The sequence below is a fragment of the Buceros rhinoceros genome, unplaced genomic scaffold (genome assembly GCF_000710305.1).
Source record: "Buceros rhinoceros silvestris isolate BGI_N320 unplaced genomic scaffold, ASM71030v1 scaffold5326, whole genome shotgun sequence".
Lineage (NCBI taxonomy): Eukaryota > Metazoa > Chordata > Aves > Bucerotiformes > Bucerotidae > Buceros > Buceros rhinoceros.
This window is the reverse complement of record NW_010419204.1, coordinates 38,489-59,606: the sequence shown is the minus strand read 5'-3', so window position 1 is coordinate 59,606 and position 21,118 is coordinate 38,489. Positions and strand designations below refer to the sequence as shown.

At 46.7% G+C, this 21,118-nt stretch overlaps 1 protein-coding gene across 1 annotated transcript in view; it reads right to left on the bottom strand.

The window, feature by feature from the left end:
* The window catches only part of TRPC5 (transient receptor potential cation channel, subfamily C, member 5), a 58,804-nt gene that overhangs the window by 27,868 nt on the left and 9,818 nt on the right, over positions 1 to 21,118 (bottom strand). The window contains exons 2-3 of the mRNA XM_010138805.1: positions 14,714 to 15,235; positions 577 to 913 (exon numbers count right to left, since the gene is read on the bottom strand). Of these exons, the coding sequence (XP_010137107.1) occupies positions 577 to 913; positions 14,714 to 15,235 (859 nt within the window). The remainder of the gene's footprint in view (positions 1 to 576; positions 914 to 14,713; positions 15,236 to 21,118) is intronic.

Below are 21,118 nucleotides of genomic sequence, written 5' to 3'. Positions count from 1 at the left end.
TCCCCTGCTTGTATTAGAGCACTCGATATTGATTTGGTCGCTATTGATCAGCACGGAGGCGTATGGCAGAGTGAGATTTCTCTTCCCTTTTCTGCCTTCCTGTGAGCTGTTTGGGAGCCCAGGAACCGACAGGGCTGGCACCTGCGCACTGGCTCTGGGAGCAGGGGAATGAGAAGGCGAAAGCAGAGACAGGCTCTTGGCGCTGCCTTCTGCCATGTACCAGCCAGCAGAACTAAGCCAGCATGAGAAGTGACACTATTTGTTACTAGTGTGACCCAGAAGCTAATTCCTAACCCATCCCTCGCACAGAGTGTGGGGGCAGCAGGGAGAGAGCTGCGTCTGCTGTGGTTTACTCAGGGTCATGTCTCAAGGCGTGTCAGATGGCAATATGAACAGCAGAAGAGCCCTAGGCCAACAGGATCTGTTGTTCCAGAAGGAGCCCAGCTGTTTCATGCCGTTACTGAAGCTGGCTGCCAAATCTCTTTACACGCTGACGATGCTGAGATCAGGAATGAGTCTCCACACGGGTGCGAGTCAGGAGACCGTGGCTCAGGCGTTTGTGTGTTTCTGATTTACCTAGAACCCAGGGCAGGATCATCCACTCCACGATGGTGGGAGGTGGTCCCTGCATGTGAAGGTCAGTCCTGACGATGTGCTGCGACGCCAGCAGGAGCAGGAAGAGGAAGGTCAGGTAAGAGCCGGTGTGGCAGATAAACTTTATAAATGGCTTTTTAATGAACAGTCCCAGCCTGCTCTTCGGTGCCATCAGGTACGCCACGGACAGCACAGGGAACAGCAGTCCAATGGTGACACAGGTCAAGAGTTTTACTGCCCAGTGTTTCCGCCGCCATCCCGGGAAACCGTCATACCAAAGCGTTGCTAGAAGCTGCTGGCAGTTTGGCTGAGCAACAAACTGAGGAGGGGGAAAAAAGAAAGATGGTTACTGACTGGAACTTCACGTGCACTCCCCCTCACGCGTGTGTCAGAGCCCACACAGACCCTCATGCTGAGCTCGGGGCTGGTTATGAAAAGTATGTTTTGGAGACAGAGGGAAGAAAATAGGGAGATTTTGATCCTATTTTTCTACATAGGCTTTAAGATTTCTTCCATGAGTTTTTCCTGCTTGAAGCATCCTTATGTAGATCAGTCACTCACCACATGTGAAGCCTCGTGCAAAAGTGATACAACAGAAATTACTACAAGCTTTTTCTCTCCCCATTTGTTTTTCTTTCAGCACATTTCTTTTCAGAATGTTTCAGGGTTTAACTGCCTCAAACAAATCACTGCCAGCATCTTTGAGAAGTGACTAAAAGATGAGACAGGAGGGGAAAGGTGTAAAGCTCTGAGAGTGTGTGAGAGAGAGAGGGAGAGAGAACGTCTCCACCAGCGTGTGGGGTGCTGCACGTGGTTTTGAGCAGGGAGACCAGCATATGTGTGTGTGGGACGGGCTGGCCATGAGACAGCCTGCAGTACTGGGGAGTTCAGCCAGCTGACATCTGCTGGGAAGCAGGACAGCACGTTTGTAGACGTGCCTGGCTAGCAAAGACGAGAGCAGTTGTAAAGTGTAAGAGATTAGGCAGAGGCAAAAGAAACCTTTGATCACAGCACCAAAAGTGACACTTGAAAGTTTACTTTCCCTCTGTAAAAAATAGCGTCGTGACGGTGATTGATTGCACCTCAGTGACTCCACACCAGCCATGCTCAGGTTGCAACTACTTCAGCCTGTTCGGATTCCTAAGAGCCTCTGGGATTTCAGGCTCAAACCACCATACTGGCGGTCTGCCCCGGAGGACTTTATGTCACTGATTATACCTGGACAGCCCCACGTTCTCAAAACTTCAGACCCAAAGCTAACTAGAGATGTCTGCAAGACCAGGACTGCTGCGTTTTTCTTTATGTATTTGATTTCTAATCCACTGTAACGAAGTCGTACTCCTGATCTCCTAAATTCCTATTTCTCACTGGGCTCTGCAAGTTCAAAACAAAATCTCAGCTATTGTTCTGAGGATACTTGTTATACTTTGCTGTAATGAAACCGGAAGAACTGTCCTAGCATGGACATGTCCTAGCAAGCTCCTGTAGCAATTTAACTACACCTACGATTGGACACAGCCACATCAGAAAGAATCACGCTTCCAGTGAACACAACAGCAGCACTGATCAAGGAGAAGACACCTCCCACAAAGGAGACTCAGAGCGGCGAGTAACCTGAAGATGACAGCACTGTGTATTACACTTGGCATTTCTGGGAGGGGTGTAGTGCCACCACCCTCTTCTCCCTCGTGAGAGAAGCCTGTATCTTTTAAATATTTGTTCACCGCCAAACTGCCCGATACTGGGAGGACTTTTCACGCGCGGTTCTCGGAGCGCTCTGTACAAGCAGAGCGCTATCACCGCTCTGTTCAAAATGACTAAACCGAGGTCAAGTGAAAGGAAAAATGAGTTGCTCAGTCTGTTAAAGTCATTTTTAGGTTTTGTGAATATATTTTATATGCTATAAAAGCTGTTTAGATCAGAATCAGACCATTTTTGCACTGGTCAGAATCCAAATATATGGACCGGCCAAAATGAGTATTGAAACTAAGATCTCCAAGAGGACTGTGTGGCATTTATGAAGCTGGACATTTATGTGTTATTACTACAATAAACCTGACTGCTGCATCTACCATACTGTGCTCCAGAGAGCAGCAGAAACGAACATCAGAACACATTTGATTTGGATCCACCTACGCATGCCTGCAGCAGGAAGAGGACAGTAGCTGATACGGTGGTACCTCCAGAACAGGCCAAGACCTGTTGCCTGTAACGATCCGAAAATGTTACTGTAAAATCCGAAGTCTGGGGTCAGTGATGAAAGAAACAATTCTACAGAAATTGGAAAAACCACCAAGCATCAATTGTTGCTTGGTTGCTTGGGTTTTAATCCGTGGTTTCGGAAGGGTCAGGGCATTATGTCTAAAAGTTAGCAGAAACGGCGGTTACGCTCCTGTTTTCTCATTTCAGGTCACCAAGAGGAGCTGTGACTGGATGTGTTCTGTGGTGATTCATGGTGAGAGATGCTGCGGGTTCTCTGAGATCAGGTACAACTTTTTTTTTTTTTTTTTTTTGACTTAGGGGAAAAATGTATAAACACATTTTCTCTTTATCACATATGATAGAAAGCTCTAAGGGGAGAGTAAAACCGTTTTTCCCTTGAGTCAAAGTCATTTGAGAAATCAAATGACTGTACGTTCCCCTGGTTGCTGTGCAACTTGCAAGCATCTTAACAGTGCCTCTTTGCTGCCTAATAGCTCGTTTCTAAAACCCGCTCCCTGTGTTGTATCTGATGTTAGCTCTTCAAATGGAGAGAAATTCACACATCATGAAAGAGCAGCTTTAAAGACCAGCTCGGCAAAAGGGAACGGAGGGAAAAGCCATTAAATTTTCCAATCAAGCCCATCCCAACCTCCCTGAAAATGGCCTGAGGGAAATTAAAGCAGACCACAGAAGGAAACTCTCCCTGATGTCCCCAACCCGAAAGGCTAAGCACTTACCAAGAAGGCTTTTACTAACTCCTATTAGCCCAGCTGATTAATTGCAGATTTCAAATGAGTAAACTCTGCAGCTCAGATCGCCGGTAGTGCCAGGACTGCAGCTGGCTCAAAACCAGTATTTCCAGTGTGCAGAAGCACTCACTGGAATTCTGAATTCTAACGAAAAAGTCAGCTAAGCTCTCGGTGTGCCGCCTAAATTCCAACTGCCCTTCACTAACTTTGTGCTAACTTGAAAGAACACGGAAAGCTACTCCCCTGAGCAGTCCTGTGAATGTCAGCCTCATCTCTGCTTCTAGGTGTTCTAAACCATCAAATTCATTGACCAGACTAAACCACTGAATGCTCGACTCATTAAAGATTGTCTTGGATTCATACTAAATCAATGCACGTAAAATAGGAGAACACAAACCAGCTCAGCTTTCGCCCTTCTAGGCGTGAAGCAGCCTGAAGCTGTAATAACACCACAGAACATTTGTTATCATCCATAATTTCAAAGTTCTTCATAAAATTAAGGAAACCAACTTTGCAAATAGACAGGACAGAGATCTGGAAAAGCAAGCTGACTTCTCCAACGCTACTTTTGTTGAGGCCTTTCCTGAGTTCAAGTTCAATTTCCATGCCAGTAGAGTCCCAAACATGTTTTTTCACCTTTTTACTGAGCCTCTCCTTTGCCATAGGCAGAACTAGCACGTGTGTATCGTAGCCTTTTGTCACTTCACAGGAATGTACCGTTATGTGACAGGACGTGGCACCAGGTATTTCTGCACAATGAAAAGGAGAGATCGTGGTCATTTTAAAAACTGCATATTGTCCCGGTATGTAGATGGGCCAGATTCTGAGGCAGATGTACAGTGCCAGGAGCAATGTTTGTTTAAGAAACAGAGTATTTCTCCACTACACAAGCGGCACGGTATCGAGCACTTTTTTAAGGACTGCTGCATTCTAGGAGCATCCAGTCTCAGTGACAAATGGCAGTTGCACAAGTCTGCATCCCCCAGCCATGCTGGAGAACATTAATGAAAATAATTGCTTCCAAAAGGTGGCGTTTCTACTCAGTTCATTTAATGTATGAACTAAACATTCAGTGCAATGAAGCCTGCGCTAGTGCAGGCAGAACATTGTCCAGGATTGTCCCTGCCTGGAGCCAAAGCCTCCAGATGCGTTGCCGGGTGAGGTAATCCAAGGAGCAAGCTCCTTCTCCCTTACCTGTGGAGCAGAAGCTGGCCCTAGCTGAAGATCCAGCTTCAGCTGATAGGGAACCTTAATGACTAGGAGATAAGACGGGATTCAGAGTACCTTCTTGTGAGGACAATGCCACTGTGTCACCCTCCGGTGAGGAAGACGCTCAGTCGCCTGGCTTCTGAAAATGGGGATAAGGATCTTTGCCTTTCTGAGAAGTGAGATCAGCAACGTCAGTCACGGCTGGGAAGCACTTCGAGGGTCCAGACTACTGCAATACAGAGTTGTTTCATGTTCTCTCTTTCTTCTTTCAGTCTTGCCAGGGTCTTTGTGTAAAATTTGGCTTGCAGCTGGATTTTGCCATTAGAGAATTTCATTTTCAATGTTCATCATACTCATTGTCACCTGATCCTCTACCAAGGGGAACATTTTTAAGGCAAAAAGAGCAGCTGCTGGATGGAATGTCTGTTTCTTAATATCTAATCTTTTCTGATATTTTTATGTCACCTGAATTCTACTTCTTGGGAATTAAACTCCTTCTGCATGCTGTGCCATTAATATAAATATCAAACATAGAAATTATGTTCCACTCCTCCTCCCCTTATCTATGGGGAAATCCCTTATCTCTCACAGTCATAAGTAATTTAGGATCAGACACAGATGGGCTGAGATGTGAATGCCTCGGGGAGCAACTGAAATAGCTCCCTGATAGACATCACAGGGGCTGAGCACAGTATCTCTCTGCATTTATCCTGATTATCGTGACGGCTGCCAACAGGCTCTTCTGTTTGGAGTTTGTTGGAGTTCTTTTCGGTGCTCTTGCTGCGGATGGCGACAGTTAATGCTCTTCATAGATGAGCAAGCAGTAATTTGTAACTGCAGAGCCCTGTGTTAATAAGCAGGACCGAGGTCTACTATCTGTCAGCTCCACCACCTCCCACGGAGGCTACCACCGAGAGTCACATGTGGCATGGGAGCCATAAAATTAACGTTAGTTCCCCGACTGACACTCCTGTCTCACCAACAGCACTGCGTCCCACAGCACCGAGAACACGGCAGCTGAATACCGGCAAGGTTACTGGGTTTGGGGATATTATCATATGCTGCTGCCCTCTACAACTAAAGACATTTTGGCAGATTTTCCCGTGAACTGAGCTACATTTTGCACTTGGTGTGACAATCAGGCAAGTGTCTGATGTAGTAGCATGTGTTTTAGCTGGATCCGTGAAGAAGGCAGATTTCCTTCTCCAGTGACTCCAATTCATTGGAACCGCTGCCATTCCGCGCTCAGGAGAACGCCTGTCCCACCCTGCAGAGCTACAGCCGTCACCCTCTCTCTGGCAGACTGCGGGGAGGTGTCTCTGGTGAGCACAGTGCGGCCAGGCAGGGCTGGCCGCAGCAGATCTATGCCCCTCTTCACCCCAGGGCTGACCAGCAGAGGCACTGAAGTACCCACCACCTCCATCAATAACCAGGCAGAGCACAGCCTTGGACACTGGCTAGAATTTCTTTCCTCCTGTGAAGGTACAGGAAAAGACCTACACTATCAGTCCTACCACAGGCTTGGGTTTAGCTATCAATGCCAAATCTGAACGTACCAACCCACAGAGCTGAATACACGCTGCCCAACAGCCCAAACACGCTGTAACTCCTGGCACGGTGTCCAGAGGTGTATGGATCGCACCGGGCAATGAGGTGCACAGTGTGCACTCTCTGACTTCAGGAACATGAAATGGCATCCAAAGAAAGGAACTTTTTAAATCCGTCTCCTTCCTGCACTCCCAAATCCTGCAGATGCTACGGCTCAGAACCAAGAGGCACAACACAATTCCAGTGCAGCGGACTAACCGCTCTGCCTCCAGGTCGTACCAAGGATGGGGCTCGCGAGGAAGAAAGGACATGCGGTTGTTGTATCGGTTTGATTGCTCTAAAAGGAAATTCCAGTGGGCTCTAGTCAAAAAGCTACATTTCTAAATTAGCCCAAGACAGGAGAGAGAATCTATCGGTGGCCTAATTCGATGTCTGCTGCAGAGAGGCAGTAAGCCCTGTGAGATCAGATCGCAGCCTCCTCGCGTTTGCAGGGCTGCAAACAGTGAGATGAGTAAGAAAATCCTCTCTTGTAGCACATTTCTTTATAAAGTTCAACCCTGTTAATGACTGCAAAGCTATTTACATGCTGCTGCTGAAGTGTGAGCTGCAGAGGGTAAACACCTAATGGTTGTTCATCCTGGTAATGAAGTACTTTCTGCAACAGGATAAAAAAGGAAGAAATGGGACAAAGAAGCTGGAGGGGAGGTTGTATAACTCAGGGGAAAGGGACCACAGGCACTTCCAAGAGATAATAGATTTTCCGCAGGAAAACACAGGATGAATTTCCTATCAAAACCACAGCTGCTACTCACATGCCTGTTACTCCTCACGGTGAAGCGCTGAGGCGGATCCAAATCCAGCCATTCGTGCCTTTCAGAAGATCACTAGCGGAGCTGGAAGAGTCCTTCAAGAAAACCAGGTGCTACCCAAATTGTTCGGTCCCTCTGCTAGTGAATAAAACAAACTCCAGATCCTCCGCAGAGGAACATATGGCCTCCAATTATACAGAATTTCGTCTAATCTGTTCTTAAAATATTTTAAGTGGTGATGACACACGAATCTTAACTAAAGGTCTCCTATCCATAACACATCTCTTGATGGTAGCAGACATGAACTCAGCTGAAGCAGCAGCAATTGGAAACTGCTACACTTCCATCAAAATTCATAGTTTTCACAAATTTATGTTGGATTGGCCTCAATATTTAAATCAAAGAGGTCCCACATATTCTAGGTCAAAGGCAGAGGCTTGCAAACCCATGGAAGAAGCAACGAACAAAGCAGTTAAGCTTGAAATGAAATCCATCTCTACTCCGAGCGCTTGAGCGTGTGTTTAGCTATAGGCTGGTATTTATGGCCTGTGTCAGCAGGATTTAAGCATAAATTCTGCACTGAAAAAGGGCAAACTGCTGACCGGTGCTTCTGGAGGCCAACCGCCGTTAGCAGACACCCGGTTCCTCCAGGTCAGACCCTGAGCGAAAGCCCAGATGTAATCAAAACTCTTCAGCATTCATTTTAGCAGACAGCAGACAGCAGCTGATACAGGAATTCCTGCAGGATGTATTTCAGCAATCTGCCCAGGACACGGTCCTGTTAGGAAGACGACGGAGGTGCCGGCTGGGTTCACAGCATGCTGCAGCACCAACGAGAGCTGAACCTGAGCCATATATCCCAGAGAGAGTCAGTTAATTCACAACACACAACTGTGCTGAGCTGGACAGGGAGTGTATCGCACGCGTCCTACAGAAAGTAACGACTGTTCAGAGACCAACCTTGCAGTTTCCTAAGTCGTCTTGCAGGCAGCGCTTCAAGGGTTACGGATCTTGCAGAACAAATACTGGGAGCTCTTCCAGGCTTCAGCTGAAGAAGCTGGAGAAGGTGTTGACTTTGAAGTAAAGGGCTGGTTTTATTCTCCCTAGTGCATTTCTAACATTTACATTAAATAAGTGGTAAGTAAAGCAAACACAAGAATTTTAAAAGTAATGCACTAGTATTTTTAAATACATACCTACTTTACCCGATTAGTGTTAATAAAAAGTTCTAAAAATATTTTTCATTGCTTGCTTTCTGACCTGAGAAATATCTACACTGAAACTATTTAATTTTGGTTTCCTTTTTTTTTTTTAATCTATCTACCTTACCTTCTCCTGAATGAGTAAATGTACTGCAATATCCAGGACAGAACAGACCACCATACTATTAACACTTCTCACGTTCTTGGGAACCTCTGAAGGCTGCCTCTGCTCTTAGTAATATTACCATCGTAGGGTGGGGAGGACACGTGCCTCGTGGAAGGATGTTTACTCAGCCAGCCAGGGTTCGTAGAGAAAGAATGAGAACACCAGAACTGCAGTCGCAGCTGTTTAATGCCATTCCGCACAAGCTCTCAGGTTGGGGGGGTTACGATTAACCCATCTATCCATCTCACTTTTCTTGGAGCAAAGAACTCTGAGGAAACTGTGTTCTCAATCATGAGGCACCTAAATGGCCTGTCTGGATGATGATGGATGTGCTGTGTATGTAAGAGGTGTAAGGGGAGAGGAATCTCCGTTCTTTCCTCTGCAGAGTTTCGTAAGTGACAGAAGTAAAGCTGAAATCCACGGAAATCAGATAAATAACAATGACCACTTCTGTAGCCAAAAGGGAGGACCCCTAGCAGTATTTTATCCACCGGCTTTATTACTTCAGGGTATCACTCAAAGTGAAGTATGAAGTAACATGATACACTCTTCACTGCTGACACAAAGCCGGCTCTGAAAGGCACCCTCGACCTTCAGACGCGCCAAGACTGAGCACTTGGCTTACACAACGTATCAGGTGTCACTTCTCCTTTCCAGTTTCGGTTGTCTATAGAAAGCCAGTCAATCATGTCCTGTACTTTAACTTTGGCTTCCCAAGCCTCATCTCTTGCTGGCAAGAAGACTGATGGGATACCGGAAGTTAAGGGTAACTGACAAACTCTCTAAATCATTCTGGTATGTTCTTAAAACAGTAGCAATCCCTTCGGCTTACAACATATTTCCTGTCTTTGTCCAAGACAGCGTTTAAGTCAGAGGTGTGAGGCACCAAAAATCACTTAAGGAATGATCTGGGCATTTACTGCCTGCTGCGCATTACTCTCACACAGGCAGAGTCCTTGTCCTTGACTGACACACTGGTCTTAACGTTGGTTTTTTTCAAATGTTTTCAAAGATTAGTCAGAGATGATTTTGCTGTCAAGTCTTCTGCAGTTCTGTTCTGTGACAGCTGCAATATGTGGCTAACCTTCATCAAGTGAGAACATTTTGGTGTTACGTGAATAATATACCAAATCACACCGTTTCCTCAAATAAACATTCAGGTCCACGTTGTCAAACTGATGAACCATCAATTCTCTGAATATTTCTGCTTCTTCTTCGTCCAAGTCTGCAGAGAAGTTACACTTCAATGCCACTTGTCCTGGATTTTGTAACAGAGCGAAGCTGTCCAGGTTAGATTTCTGTGCTCATTTCCAGAACCGAACAAATCGCACCAACCCACAGATCAGGGGCTCCGAGATACGCACCACTCCCTCTGCTCTGCTGCCCCACCAGCGATCCGATCCACAGGAAAGGCTCTTTAAAGGGTGCAAATGCAGGTAAGTCTTCTCACCCGCCACCCAAAGTCCTGCGATGGGACTGATGGTAACAGCTCGGTTAGTACCACGTGCATGGGAGATTTTGTAGCGTGGTCCTCTGCCTGCTGGGATCAAGTTTGAGGAAAAAAAGCTTCATTTAGCCACTGCTCACACATCAGATGGTAACTTTGCTGCATACAAAAATTATTGAGTGCTGTTGGAAAATGAAAGGTGACATCTGGACGTTTGGTGCTTCAGAAATCCCTCCACTTACAATTAGAGTTGTGGTGTAGGACAGATCTGGGCGAGTGTGACCACACCATCCTCACCATCCAGTACCCAAACAGGGATGTTCCAGGTCACTAGGAAAGAGCTTCCACAAGGAACAGCTCTGCCTCCCCCATCTCGTCCTAATAAAGATCTTTTCATGACATGCTCTGATTTCGTTCCAGAAACCGGAAAGTAAAAGCTTGTTTATTAATCATCTGAGCTGTGCAGGCTCACTGAAAAGCTTTTATTGGGCCTTTAAAGAGCACAATAGAAATATTCAGCCCTGTATCATTATACCCCCAGGCAGCGTGGCAAGAAAACAGACAAAACCATGGGAGAATAACGCAGCGCTGCCTGCAGGCAACGAAAGATCTGCATCTATCCATCCAGATACCGGAATGGCTTTCAGAACAGGTAAACGAGGTGCGCTAGGTGAGCTTTGATCTTCGCAGACCTCACACTTCATTTTTCATGCATCTCTGATATTTCTGAAAGCTCTTTTCATACACTAACTGAAGTGCCCTCAGAAATTTGCCAGGTTTATGCATTCTCCCTGGAGAATGATGCCGTGCTTCTAACTGCAGCCACACAGTTGACAAGAGTCAAGACACAGCAGAAAAATATGTGGCATGGCAGGAATGATTATTCATTCACTCCAGCACTGTAGCTCAAGAGGTACTTGTCAATGTAAATGTCGCGGAAAAAATGAAGTAGAACTTTTGAAGTTTCATCCTGAAGAGAAAACAGCAAAGAGCAGGGTTTTTAAATTAGAAAAGCAAACAATTCTACTTCTCTCCTTTCCTGCCATTGATTAGAGTACAGTGAGTAAGAGAGGTGAAGGTCACGGTTTCCGAGAGGGGATTTCACGCGCTCCTTTGATCTAATTCAGTGGCAGAGCTAAGCAGTGTGGTCACAGGGAAAAGACATCTCTTCTGAGTGCCTCGCGCTGTCTGCGTTCCTTACAGACTCATAAACGAAACCTGCACGGCCCTTTGCAACTAGCAGCCCCGGGGAAACGCAGCACACTGAAACCCCACCACCGTGATGTTTCACTTCGTTCTGAAGACGTGAATGACCTGTGATGGAGAGCAGGAAAGCAGGAACAGGCGGAACGTACGTTGGGGCTTGGCAGAACATTCTGCACGGAGAAATCTGCCCTTTTAGACCTGATTCACAGCTACGCTATGGTTGCTTTACATAATTTTTGCAACGTAAAAAAACCTTAAAGGACATAAAAATAATATTTGCATTCTGCCTGTGCTCTGATTCTCATACAGCGATGGTACGCTGTGCTTTACGTGACTGACAAGATCCTAAGGGGTGACTTTTCCCCATCTTTTCTTAGAAATGCAAACAAATTAACAAATGCAGAGCGAAGCTGGTGCCAGACCAGCGTAGCGAAGATGGATCCTCAACAGCTGAGCTGTGCCTTTTCGTATTAAGTCTTTGGCACCTTTCTCCCTCCAGACTTAGTCACAAACAGAAGAATTTGAGAAGTAACAATATGAAGACAAATTCTCCAAGTCCCTCCTATCTTCTGTAGAAATGATGTGAAACTGAGGGCACAACCACTCTACACTTCAGAGGAGGTGGAGCGGGAGCTTGTGAACATTGCACAGCATGGTTGTAACATTTTCTACCAGAAAATACGCTACAACGCTACCTTAGGGCACGTTTTAATCTTTCCTGTATAATTGAATGTTTTCCTTCTGTGTAAACAGTAATTTACCTTCTAGGATATATGGGCTTAGGAGAAACAAACATGGAAAGCAGGAAATTTCTTCTCTATTGTTTTGGCCCTCCTCCAAAGGAGAAAGATCTTCTTCCTCACGAGCAACACATTTGTCAGTTTGTAAAATGCTTAACACATGGAATGTTTGGGACTAATCAAAATTTGTACCTCCCAGGCTTGTTTTGTTGAAAAAATATAAAAGAACGGGAGGTTTTCTACACTTGTGAAGACGAAAGCCGTGTCTGCGTCATGAGGCAGAGGGGCGCCAGCAGTGGGGTTCACCTGGGGACACAGGCTGCGGTGGATGAGGCCAGCGTTCCTCCAGAGGCAGGACTGAAGGACCTGGCACAAAGCAGCACTTCCTCCCCAGTACGGCAGTGCGGCGGGGAAGGCCCCGCAGAGCTGAGGAACGCGTCTGGTGCAGAGTATCTGAACACACAGAGCACTTCAACTGGCACAAAGAAAAAGTAACTTCATAATCTGCTCCCTACCCAAACCACGCAGCACTGCCCCTCCACCCAAAGGCAACGAGCTCTTCACCAACTCCCTCTAAACAGCTTCTCCAGAAAGAATCTTGACCGTATCTGCCTGATTAAGCCGAAATGGAATAATTTCATAGCTGGAAGGAAATTTTGAAGTTTATTTCTCTGAAAAAGAAAAAAGCTGCAGGAAATTTGTCTAGCAATTAGTCTAAGATCAACGGGAACAATTTACAGCCCCAGAAAACAACTAAGTCCACTCTGGATTTTTGTCTTAGGCTACTGGAGATTTGACTTGGTAACTTTGTCAGCTTCAAGCTATAAACCCAATCCAATCCCATTTAATGTTGACAAAAAAAGTTTCAGTGGCACCAGATCTACTTTTTAAGAGTCTGTTGTTTTTCTCTGTAGAACTGTCTTTCATAAAAGCAAACTTGTTCCTATTTTCCTTCCTGCCCCCACAAACATTCTCTCAGTCTGATACTCTTCCATCAAGAGGAAAGGGCATTTCTCAGTGTCTCCCTGACAAATATTCCTGCTCTTTTTTTTCAGAAGCTGCTGCTGACGTTTCTATCTTGCTTCGTGTTTTGTATTCGACTAATTACCATCACAAGAAAACCACTGCAATGTTTTATTGCCTACAGACACCCTCCTGCAGGACGCATCAGGCATTTGTGAATGACCAGGTGGGATGAGGGGGTTCTGGAGTGCTGGTTTCCCAAACCCCTGCCCACCAATATTCTACCTGGAAACAGCACTGACTTGAGCTGCCCCACAGAGCATATTTGCTATCGATTATATGCTGGAACTGTCATGAATGTGTCACAAAACATGGAATTTGTCCAAAGGCTTGGAATTCAGTCAAATACGCCTAAAAAAAGAGATCAAAGTGTCAAGCAAGCAAGGAAAGATTAAAGATTTGATACTTTAAAATGAAAGAGCTTCAGGACTGCTGAGCGCAGCACTTCAAACGCCGTGAACTCCTGCAGACCGGCTGTTTCTTACGTGACCACAGGATACGGGTAGCCACAGGTTGTGCTTGGATGTCACAGTGAGCCCGAACTGTGAGAAGACATCGAAATCAGCAGGGATCTACACGCAGCGGTGCCTGCTGAGGGGTGTAGGTGGGTGCAGCGCTGTGGCTGTCAGACCGGTAAAAAGCCTCACAGAGGTAGAGTTCCTGGCTCATCTTAGATGCAAGGAGCATTTGACTTGATATACTGCATTACCCTTCCCCAGACTAATTCCTTGCTACTTGTTCGTGTCCCTAAAGCACTTACAGTGTTACCTAACCCTGTCAGCTAGAGCAAAAAACAGAAGCCGACGTGAAGCCTTGCTGACGCTTCAGTGGCGTAGCCCAGCAAGAGCAGTAAGTGGCCACGTGCTAGACCCCAGAAAGCTCGAGGCTCTGGCTCCATCTTTTTGCATCAAGGGGCTGTAACAGACCAAAGGGAAGGAAGGACAATCCACATCTTTCGCTTCCTGACTACCTCACCTTGGATGACATGAGCAGCCATTAAGGGAGGTGGAACGGACCATACCAGGCTGTCCTCATCTGGGTCAGTGCATAAACAAAGAGTCAAACGTGGGCAACAGTGAAAAGAGAAATCTGACAGGCTTTTCTGCCACTCCTGTCACCCTCCAGACACAGAAAAATGTAATAATGATGCAGTCCAGTTCCTCAACCAAGCAAGCTAACTCCTCCTTCAGGTAACCTGGAACATCACTGGCCAACAGTAATATATCATCTACTAAGATCTCCCCAGCTGTGGAAAGAGAAAGGAAATCCAGAGCCAGCTAACGAATGGTTGTCAGCATTCTCCTTGGGTTCGTGGCCTTTATCGAGTCATCTTGTATATCTCTGGATTTGCGGGGCTTCTGAAAGCCCTGTCGCTGCAGTACGTCTTTCCTTTCCGGTACTAGGGGCAGAATTCCTTCTCAGTTCCTAAAACCCAGAAGAACCAGTGAGCAAGAACTAACCTGTGTCTCATGTGTGAAGAAGTACTGGCATGACGTGATCCACTTCCTAGCATCACATGAGCATTTTCACCTCACAAAGTCACTGGGAACAAAGTGTTGCTGCCGTAGAAGCCATAACCTACTGCAGTACATCGCAGTCCTGTTGCCCTCATTGTCATCAGATTCACACTGTCACCAAGGTGCACTGAGCCTCCTGGTTTATGACTAACCCATCTGCATGTGGCTCTCTACTCAATCCAAACTCAACTCTGCCGGCTGTCAGCTGGCAACCCTGCACAAAGCCATGGAGACTAGAGGAATGACCCGTTTACCCAATACATGAAGCCTTCACACACCTTCGCGTTTAGAGGACTCTTACCTCTTTCTGGTGATACTTTATTGCTACCTTTAGCTTTGCCAAATCATGACATTTTTGGGGATCCAGCTCTTCGCTTTGATCATCTCTGTGATTGAGAATGATCTCCAATTCTCGGGAACTCCGTGCTTGATCTAAAAGGTCCTTAGCAAAACGCTTGCACTGCTGTGAAAGCTCTTCGTATTCAGCCTTGAACTCGTTTTCCACTTTGCTGAGCTCCTTCAGCTCCCAGCCCAGTCGGAAGGCCGTCAGGATGGGGTCCTCGCTTGATAAGGCAATCAACGAAGGGCTGGCTAAGGCTTTGTAGATGTTCAGCCTTGACCTGGAATGCCTCAGGCTGTCCACCTCCGAACTGGAGACACACTCCACACAGTTGCATCTGATCTGGTGTGGGCGTGGAATTGTTACCCGTCTTTGGACAAGCAGTTTGATGATTTCATAGTTGTTGGTGTGAGCCGCCAGCATTATTGGGGTGATATCTGGAGTGAATTCGGAAAACTGGGTGTCCATCATCAAGGTTGGAACCTATGGAAAGGGATAAACCATAGTCATATTTCATGTGGAACAACAGAAATCACACATCCCTCTTTCATACTTTGAAGTGATGTCATAAAAACCCAGAGTTTTTGTGACACCCCCTGTTCTTCCAATCCCAGTGTATCCACGCACACACTGCTCTCCTGGCCAAACCGTCTTCCCCCAAATCATGCCTGTCTGCCTCCCGAGCAGGAACCTGTCACCACCCCGTTCCAGTCTGGTGTGAAAGTCAGTCACACCCCCATCGTTACACCGGAACCTGTTCTGAAATGGGTAAGAGGTGAACTTTTGGGGGAAAAAAGGAACACAAGAGGCCTGGCTAATTACAGGAAGCGGACGTTGAGTGGCCACTGAACAGATTTCCACAACTGTCTTCATTCGCGTCATCCACCTGCATTAGCAGGCCCTACACAAACACCGGCCTGCAGCTGAGCAAAGCTCTTCCTCACCTTTTCCCCACTGTTTTTATTTGAAAATACTTTTCAGTGGAAGGATACATTACATAACTGCCCTCAGAATAGATGTGGGCTTTTTTTTTAAAAGGCTTTGAAAAAATTTAAATGTAAAATTAATGAGCCATAGTCCACTACAAATAAGACACTCCAGGGTGTGCATTATTCAGCGACTGTTGCACTTCTCAAAAGATGAGCTTAATGCACACCCCGTTGTGTCTTATTACTATATGTGGAGGGCAAAATTAGTCCGAAATGCTCTTCCAGCCCCAGCACGCAGTGTGCCTCCATCTGCGGCGCAGGCAGCTCTCTTTGTTGTGTTAGTCATTACTCAGGCGTACTGTACGCCGCGTGCCCACCGCCCCGGCCCTGGCACTTGGCTTCCTGGTGCTCGGGGGGTGATTGCTGGTTTGGGTGAACAGTGGGTCTGCTTCCCCATGCGAATGTCAAAGGCGTTTCAGAGAAACTCCTGTCAAAGACTCCTAATGACAGGAAGCATTACTCAGGCTGTAAAAATCCGAAAGTGAAGCAGTGATAAAGTCACAGGAGGCATCCGGTTAGAAATCCTTCTGCAGGACATCCCCGGGAGTGGTTCTGGGACCGTGACCCCTTAACCACTGAATCTGGGTTCCCTGGGAGTCCAGTGCCTCTACAGCTGGTGACTCCTGGGCTGCAGCTGATGGACAAACCTTGACATGTCCCAGCTGACAGCAGGACAGAGCCTTGTCACAACGCACACCACTCCCCGCTCTGAGGTGCTGGGTCATGTGCTGGAGCAGGGCCGCGGGGTGGCGAGGGGAGTGCTGGGGAAGGGCACAACCCTGCTGCCCTGGCTGTGGCACAGGAGGAGTGAGAGCGCTGCAGGCACACAGGTGTGAAGGGGTCTGCTAACCCGGCTGGCACCTGCAGAGGCTGCCAGGAGGGAGCCTATAAACAGGGCTCCTGGGGAAGAGAGGGCTTGGTTGGCTAAATGTATTTTAGGATCTCCAGCAGCAAACAGCTGAAAGCAGCTCTCTCTGGTAAGGGCTGTGACTTTCCTTTCCTTTGCTCAGCTCGTTTAGGTAGCTGTTAAAGAAAGGTGTGGGATTTTTCTTTTTTTCTCTCTCTTAGAAGCATTTTTTTAAAGCCCTGATGCTTGAATAATTGCATTTATCTTTCTTCCCCTCCTTTTCAGACAGTTACTGGCTGCTGCATTCTGAGCCTCTGCCTCAAAGGAAGAACGCCTTCCACCTCCATCACTCCTGTTCCTGTCAAGTTTGATCTTGTTTACCTAGATGGAAGTTGCTGTACCCAGGGCTGTGAAAAGGATTTTCAGCTCTCCACAGATGAGGTATTCTTGTCGTTCACAATCTGAAATGGGCACTTGCAGGCGAGGTAGTGATGATACGTGTGGGGATGGTGCTAACCTTGTCTGCTTCTGGCTGCTCTGGAGGTTTTCTAAATCTGCACCTAGGGCTCTCAAAACGGTCCTCCCAAGGTTTGGGCTCAAATGAGAGCACTTATCAAGTGATGCTCCATCCTTTATTCTGGCTCCTCTCACAACCTTCAGCCCCACAACGTAGCACTGCTCAGGCAGGTCTCAGGCAGCCGGTGTGGGAAGGCAGGTTTTCCCAGGCAGCGTGCGGCACTTTTAATTAAAGGATAATCAGCGAAATGGCAATGCAGAGCCACAGAGGCTCCCTGAGGCCTGGGAGCAGATCAGCGTATGGCCTCAAATCACAGGAGCTGAAGCTTATTTCTGATTATAGCTGTGCAGCAAAACACACCACCGAAGCACAGAACGGCGCGAAGCGTGGCTGCTGTGGCCTCGCTTCTCTGTGCCTGGCTGATCCACAGACCATGCACTGGCTGAAAATCACGTGTCTCGTGGTGGGTATTTTTGTGGTCTTCTTGCACAGTGTTTTGATAACCCACATCTTACACAGTCTTGTTTTAAAGATGGGGCTACACAAAGGCAGCCTGTGCTCTGGGGGCTGTCCTCCGTGTGTCGTCACCGGAGGGGCAGCAGCAATTACTACAGCGCGTTGTCATTGCTGATGCTCCTCCTGCACCCCTGTGACAGGTTGAGTTCATGTTTAGACGAGCTGCTTCCATGTTTTGGGTTAACTTACAGTGATGGAAGCAGAAGAGGAATAAATTATTCCACCCCAAGGGCTCTGCAAAGCTCTTCCAAGGTTATTTTCATTAAGTGACCTGAATAACAAATTCTTTTCCATTAACCTCATCACCTGACACAAGCTGTTAAGCTGAGTCCTTTGGAACCTTATTGTCACTACTTGTGCAGGAGCATGTGCCTTGCCCGTATTTCATCTTGGTAATGTTCGCTTAGAAATTAACGCTACCATTAACACCAAGTGACTGAGTGCTCGTTACCATCTTTCTAGCCTTAATCCCCGTAAAGATAGGCAGGCTGCTTAGCACCGAACTGCTGCTCCTCTGAAAGGTACTGCAGGGAGTGAAAAATCTCCTTTATTTAAAAAGGTGCGGGGGGCGGGGGGGGGAGAAACAATCTTAATTCATCAGAGGAGAAGAAAACGGAGGATTAGCTCACATAAAAGCACTGTTCAGTATAGCTAAGCTCTGCTCTGAAGAGAAAAACAAGCTTTCCAGCAAACAGTGCACCGCTGGAAAGCAGCTCTGGACAGGAAGAGCAGGAATCTCTGCTCAGGTCAGCAGAGTGTAAGAGGAGCAGACCCACAGAGCAAAAAGAGCTTGGCCCTGAAGACCCAATGGCCTTGTAGGTCTTCTAGGAGTTTTACTCTGGACTCAATCTAATCTGGTGTCTGAGTGCCCCTGGGGCACGTCCTCTGGTTTGGTGCGAAAGCAATCCAGCTCGCGTGCTCTGAGACTGCTCAGCCATGGGAACCAGAACACAGTAAATGGGGCGGTTAAGGAGATGCAGCTCCAGAGCAGCTTCTCCACCACCAAACCCGAAGACTTCCACAGACCATGGAAGCTCATACCCAGGTTTTAAGCACCAGAGGAGTTCAAAGCAAGCTATAGTGTTCGTGTCACCTATCTACACATACAGAAAAGGACAAGCAGGTGAAAAAGAGCTGTTCTGCAGCAAAGGAACTTGCTGGTCAAGTGCAAAATCTTGAACTGGGAGGAGTCTGCCTCTGTCTGATGTCTCTTTGGGGGTGGTTTTCTCTTTCTGTCTCTGCATCTTCTGCTTTTCTGCCCCTCTATATTGACTGTCCTCCTAATTATGGTCTGGTAACCCATCTCCACGCTCAGGTCTCTCCTCAGTGTTCACCTTTACTGGTGCTCAGAGCTGCAGTCTCCCCACACAACCCTTCAGTGCTTCAGACCTGTACTGAGAAAGGAGTATCTAGGAAGTAAAGCAAAGCCTAATGACAAAATCCTTTACTCGGTGCTGTTGATCTCTCACTACAAGCTGTGTGGCTCCGAGGCAGTTTCCATACCCAGCTTGGCTGACACTGAGCATGCTTCCACTTTTGTTTGGAAATAACTAACAATAATTTTACCTGCTACAGGTGGAACTGCCTCTTTTTCAAGCCATCTCCATTCCATAAACCAGCACCTCATCTGGACCAGCGCAATAATATACTGTGAGTGTAACGCATGATAAACTGTAAATATATTAATCTGCACTACTTTCAGCTTGCATAACTTTTGGATGCAACTGCATGTTACAAAAGATTCTCTAATTGCCAAAACAGTGTTTTACTAAATGACACAAACTCGTGCAGGCTCACTGGGAAGCTCCAACTGTAACTCTTACAGAAGCAGAAGCTTGGGTAACTTACTGAGCGAGGTTCTGCTATTTCTGGTTTGTTTTCCTGCATGCAGCCCTACGGGGGAAGCACGTGAGCCACCCGTAAGCGCGGCAACAGGCACAGCCGATTCCTGTAATTCTAGAAAGAAGATGTTGCTGTATTACATCAATTTAGCGTGAGGCTCAGCGGTCAGAAGGAGCTTTAGCAGCGAGTGTGATTTTGTTCAGAATTGCAGTCCTCTGGTAGCTGCAGCTCTAAAAATAGAGTATGAGAGACAGAGCCAGTGTTGCTAGACTGCAGATCAGCCACGTTACCAGCAAAAGGGTCTTGGAGAAAAACCGCACTGTGACTGGCACGGCCAAGTGAATCCTGCTCCTTGCCTGAACCCATAAACAAAGTCTTTCATCGACACAACCCCGTGGGGAGTTGTTTCCTTACAGGAAACTCGGGAAAAGTGTGGCATGGCTCTATAAATTTCAGCATTCACGTAGGTGATCAGGGTTCGATAACTGAGTATCTTAATCAGAGATGCCTTGAGAGACGTCTTGTACCGGTGACACAGTATCTGTATGAAGAGCCAGGCTGGCTCTTCTCTAAAGGGCAGCTCATTGACTGAAGTGATGTACTTTTGTTAATGGAATATAATGAGCACCACAAACTGGTAACAAGAAAATAAAGGCCTTTAAGGGCTGTTGTTCTGGTCAGGAACAAGTTCGTAATGCTGGCAGAAAGCACGTGTGGCTGTAGATGTACGCTGGGACGAGCTCTGCTGTTGTTACTGAAGTACTCCAGTGATTTCGATAAGCTGTCCCAGAACACCCAGGTGAGGAAAAGGCTCCTTCTGGTCTAAAATCTGCTGTAAAGCCAGATAAAGTCTCTGCCCCTTAAACTGATACTGCAAAACAGAAAATTAGTGCCTTTTAGTGCCTTGTAGTGAGCCAAGTGCTGATACGTGGTTACCAGATGGTTCTTATTAACACTGAAATAGGTGTCTTGGAATAAAAAATAGCATTACTTCTGAAACAATGTGGAAAATTAGATCTGTGGTAGCTGTACAACCAAGTTTTTTCTCTGCAACCAGTAAACAAAAGCAAAATACAGGTATATCTGCTCTAGATTCTTCAAGTTTTAATTTGGCTTCTTATCCACGTGTTTAAATACTGAGGTAGACCCAAGGGATTAGTCTTCAGAGCTAAACTGAAACCAAGTGCATTTGACAGTGGCAGAACTGCTGCATCAGAGCTTGTTGTGTTCAGCCATGTGTTTAGGAAATGCAGCACAGCACAGAGAGATTGTCAAAAGATGTCACCATTTGTGGCTGATGCTACATAATAACCTCTCTTTTACTGGGGATTAAGAGAGAAATCCAGAGAGAAGCTTTCAGAAGGAGAGGATTTTGCAAATACGCATTTAAATGGCCTATGGCAATTTATTCCAGACAGAGCACTCTCTGCTAAGCCACTCTCCCTTTCTCCCGTGGGTGGAGGAAATAAGATGAGACACTCGATGATGAAATGAAGAAAGAGCGCAGTCAGCGTGGAGTTATTCTCCAAGTCGGAGGGACACTGATAAAGGGTTACCTGGTCTTCGAACCTCTTGTGTTTAAAGGAAGTGCAGTCGTGAGGTGAAGCTTTGCCCTGAATTCCTTTGTCTTGCTCCAGCTACAGACCAGTGAGTCC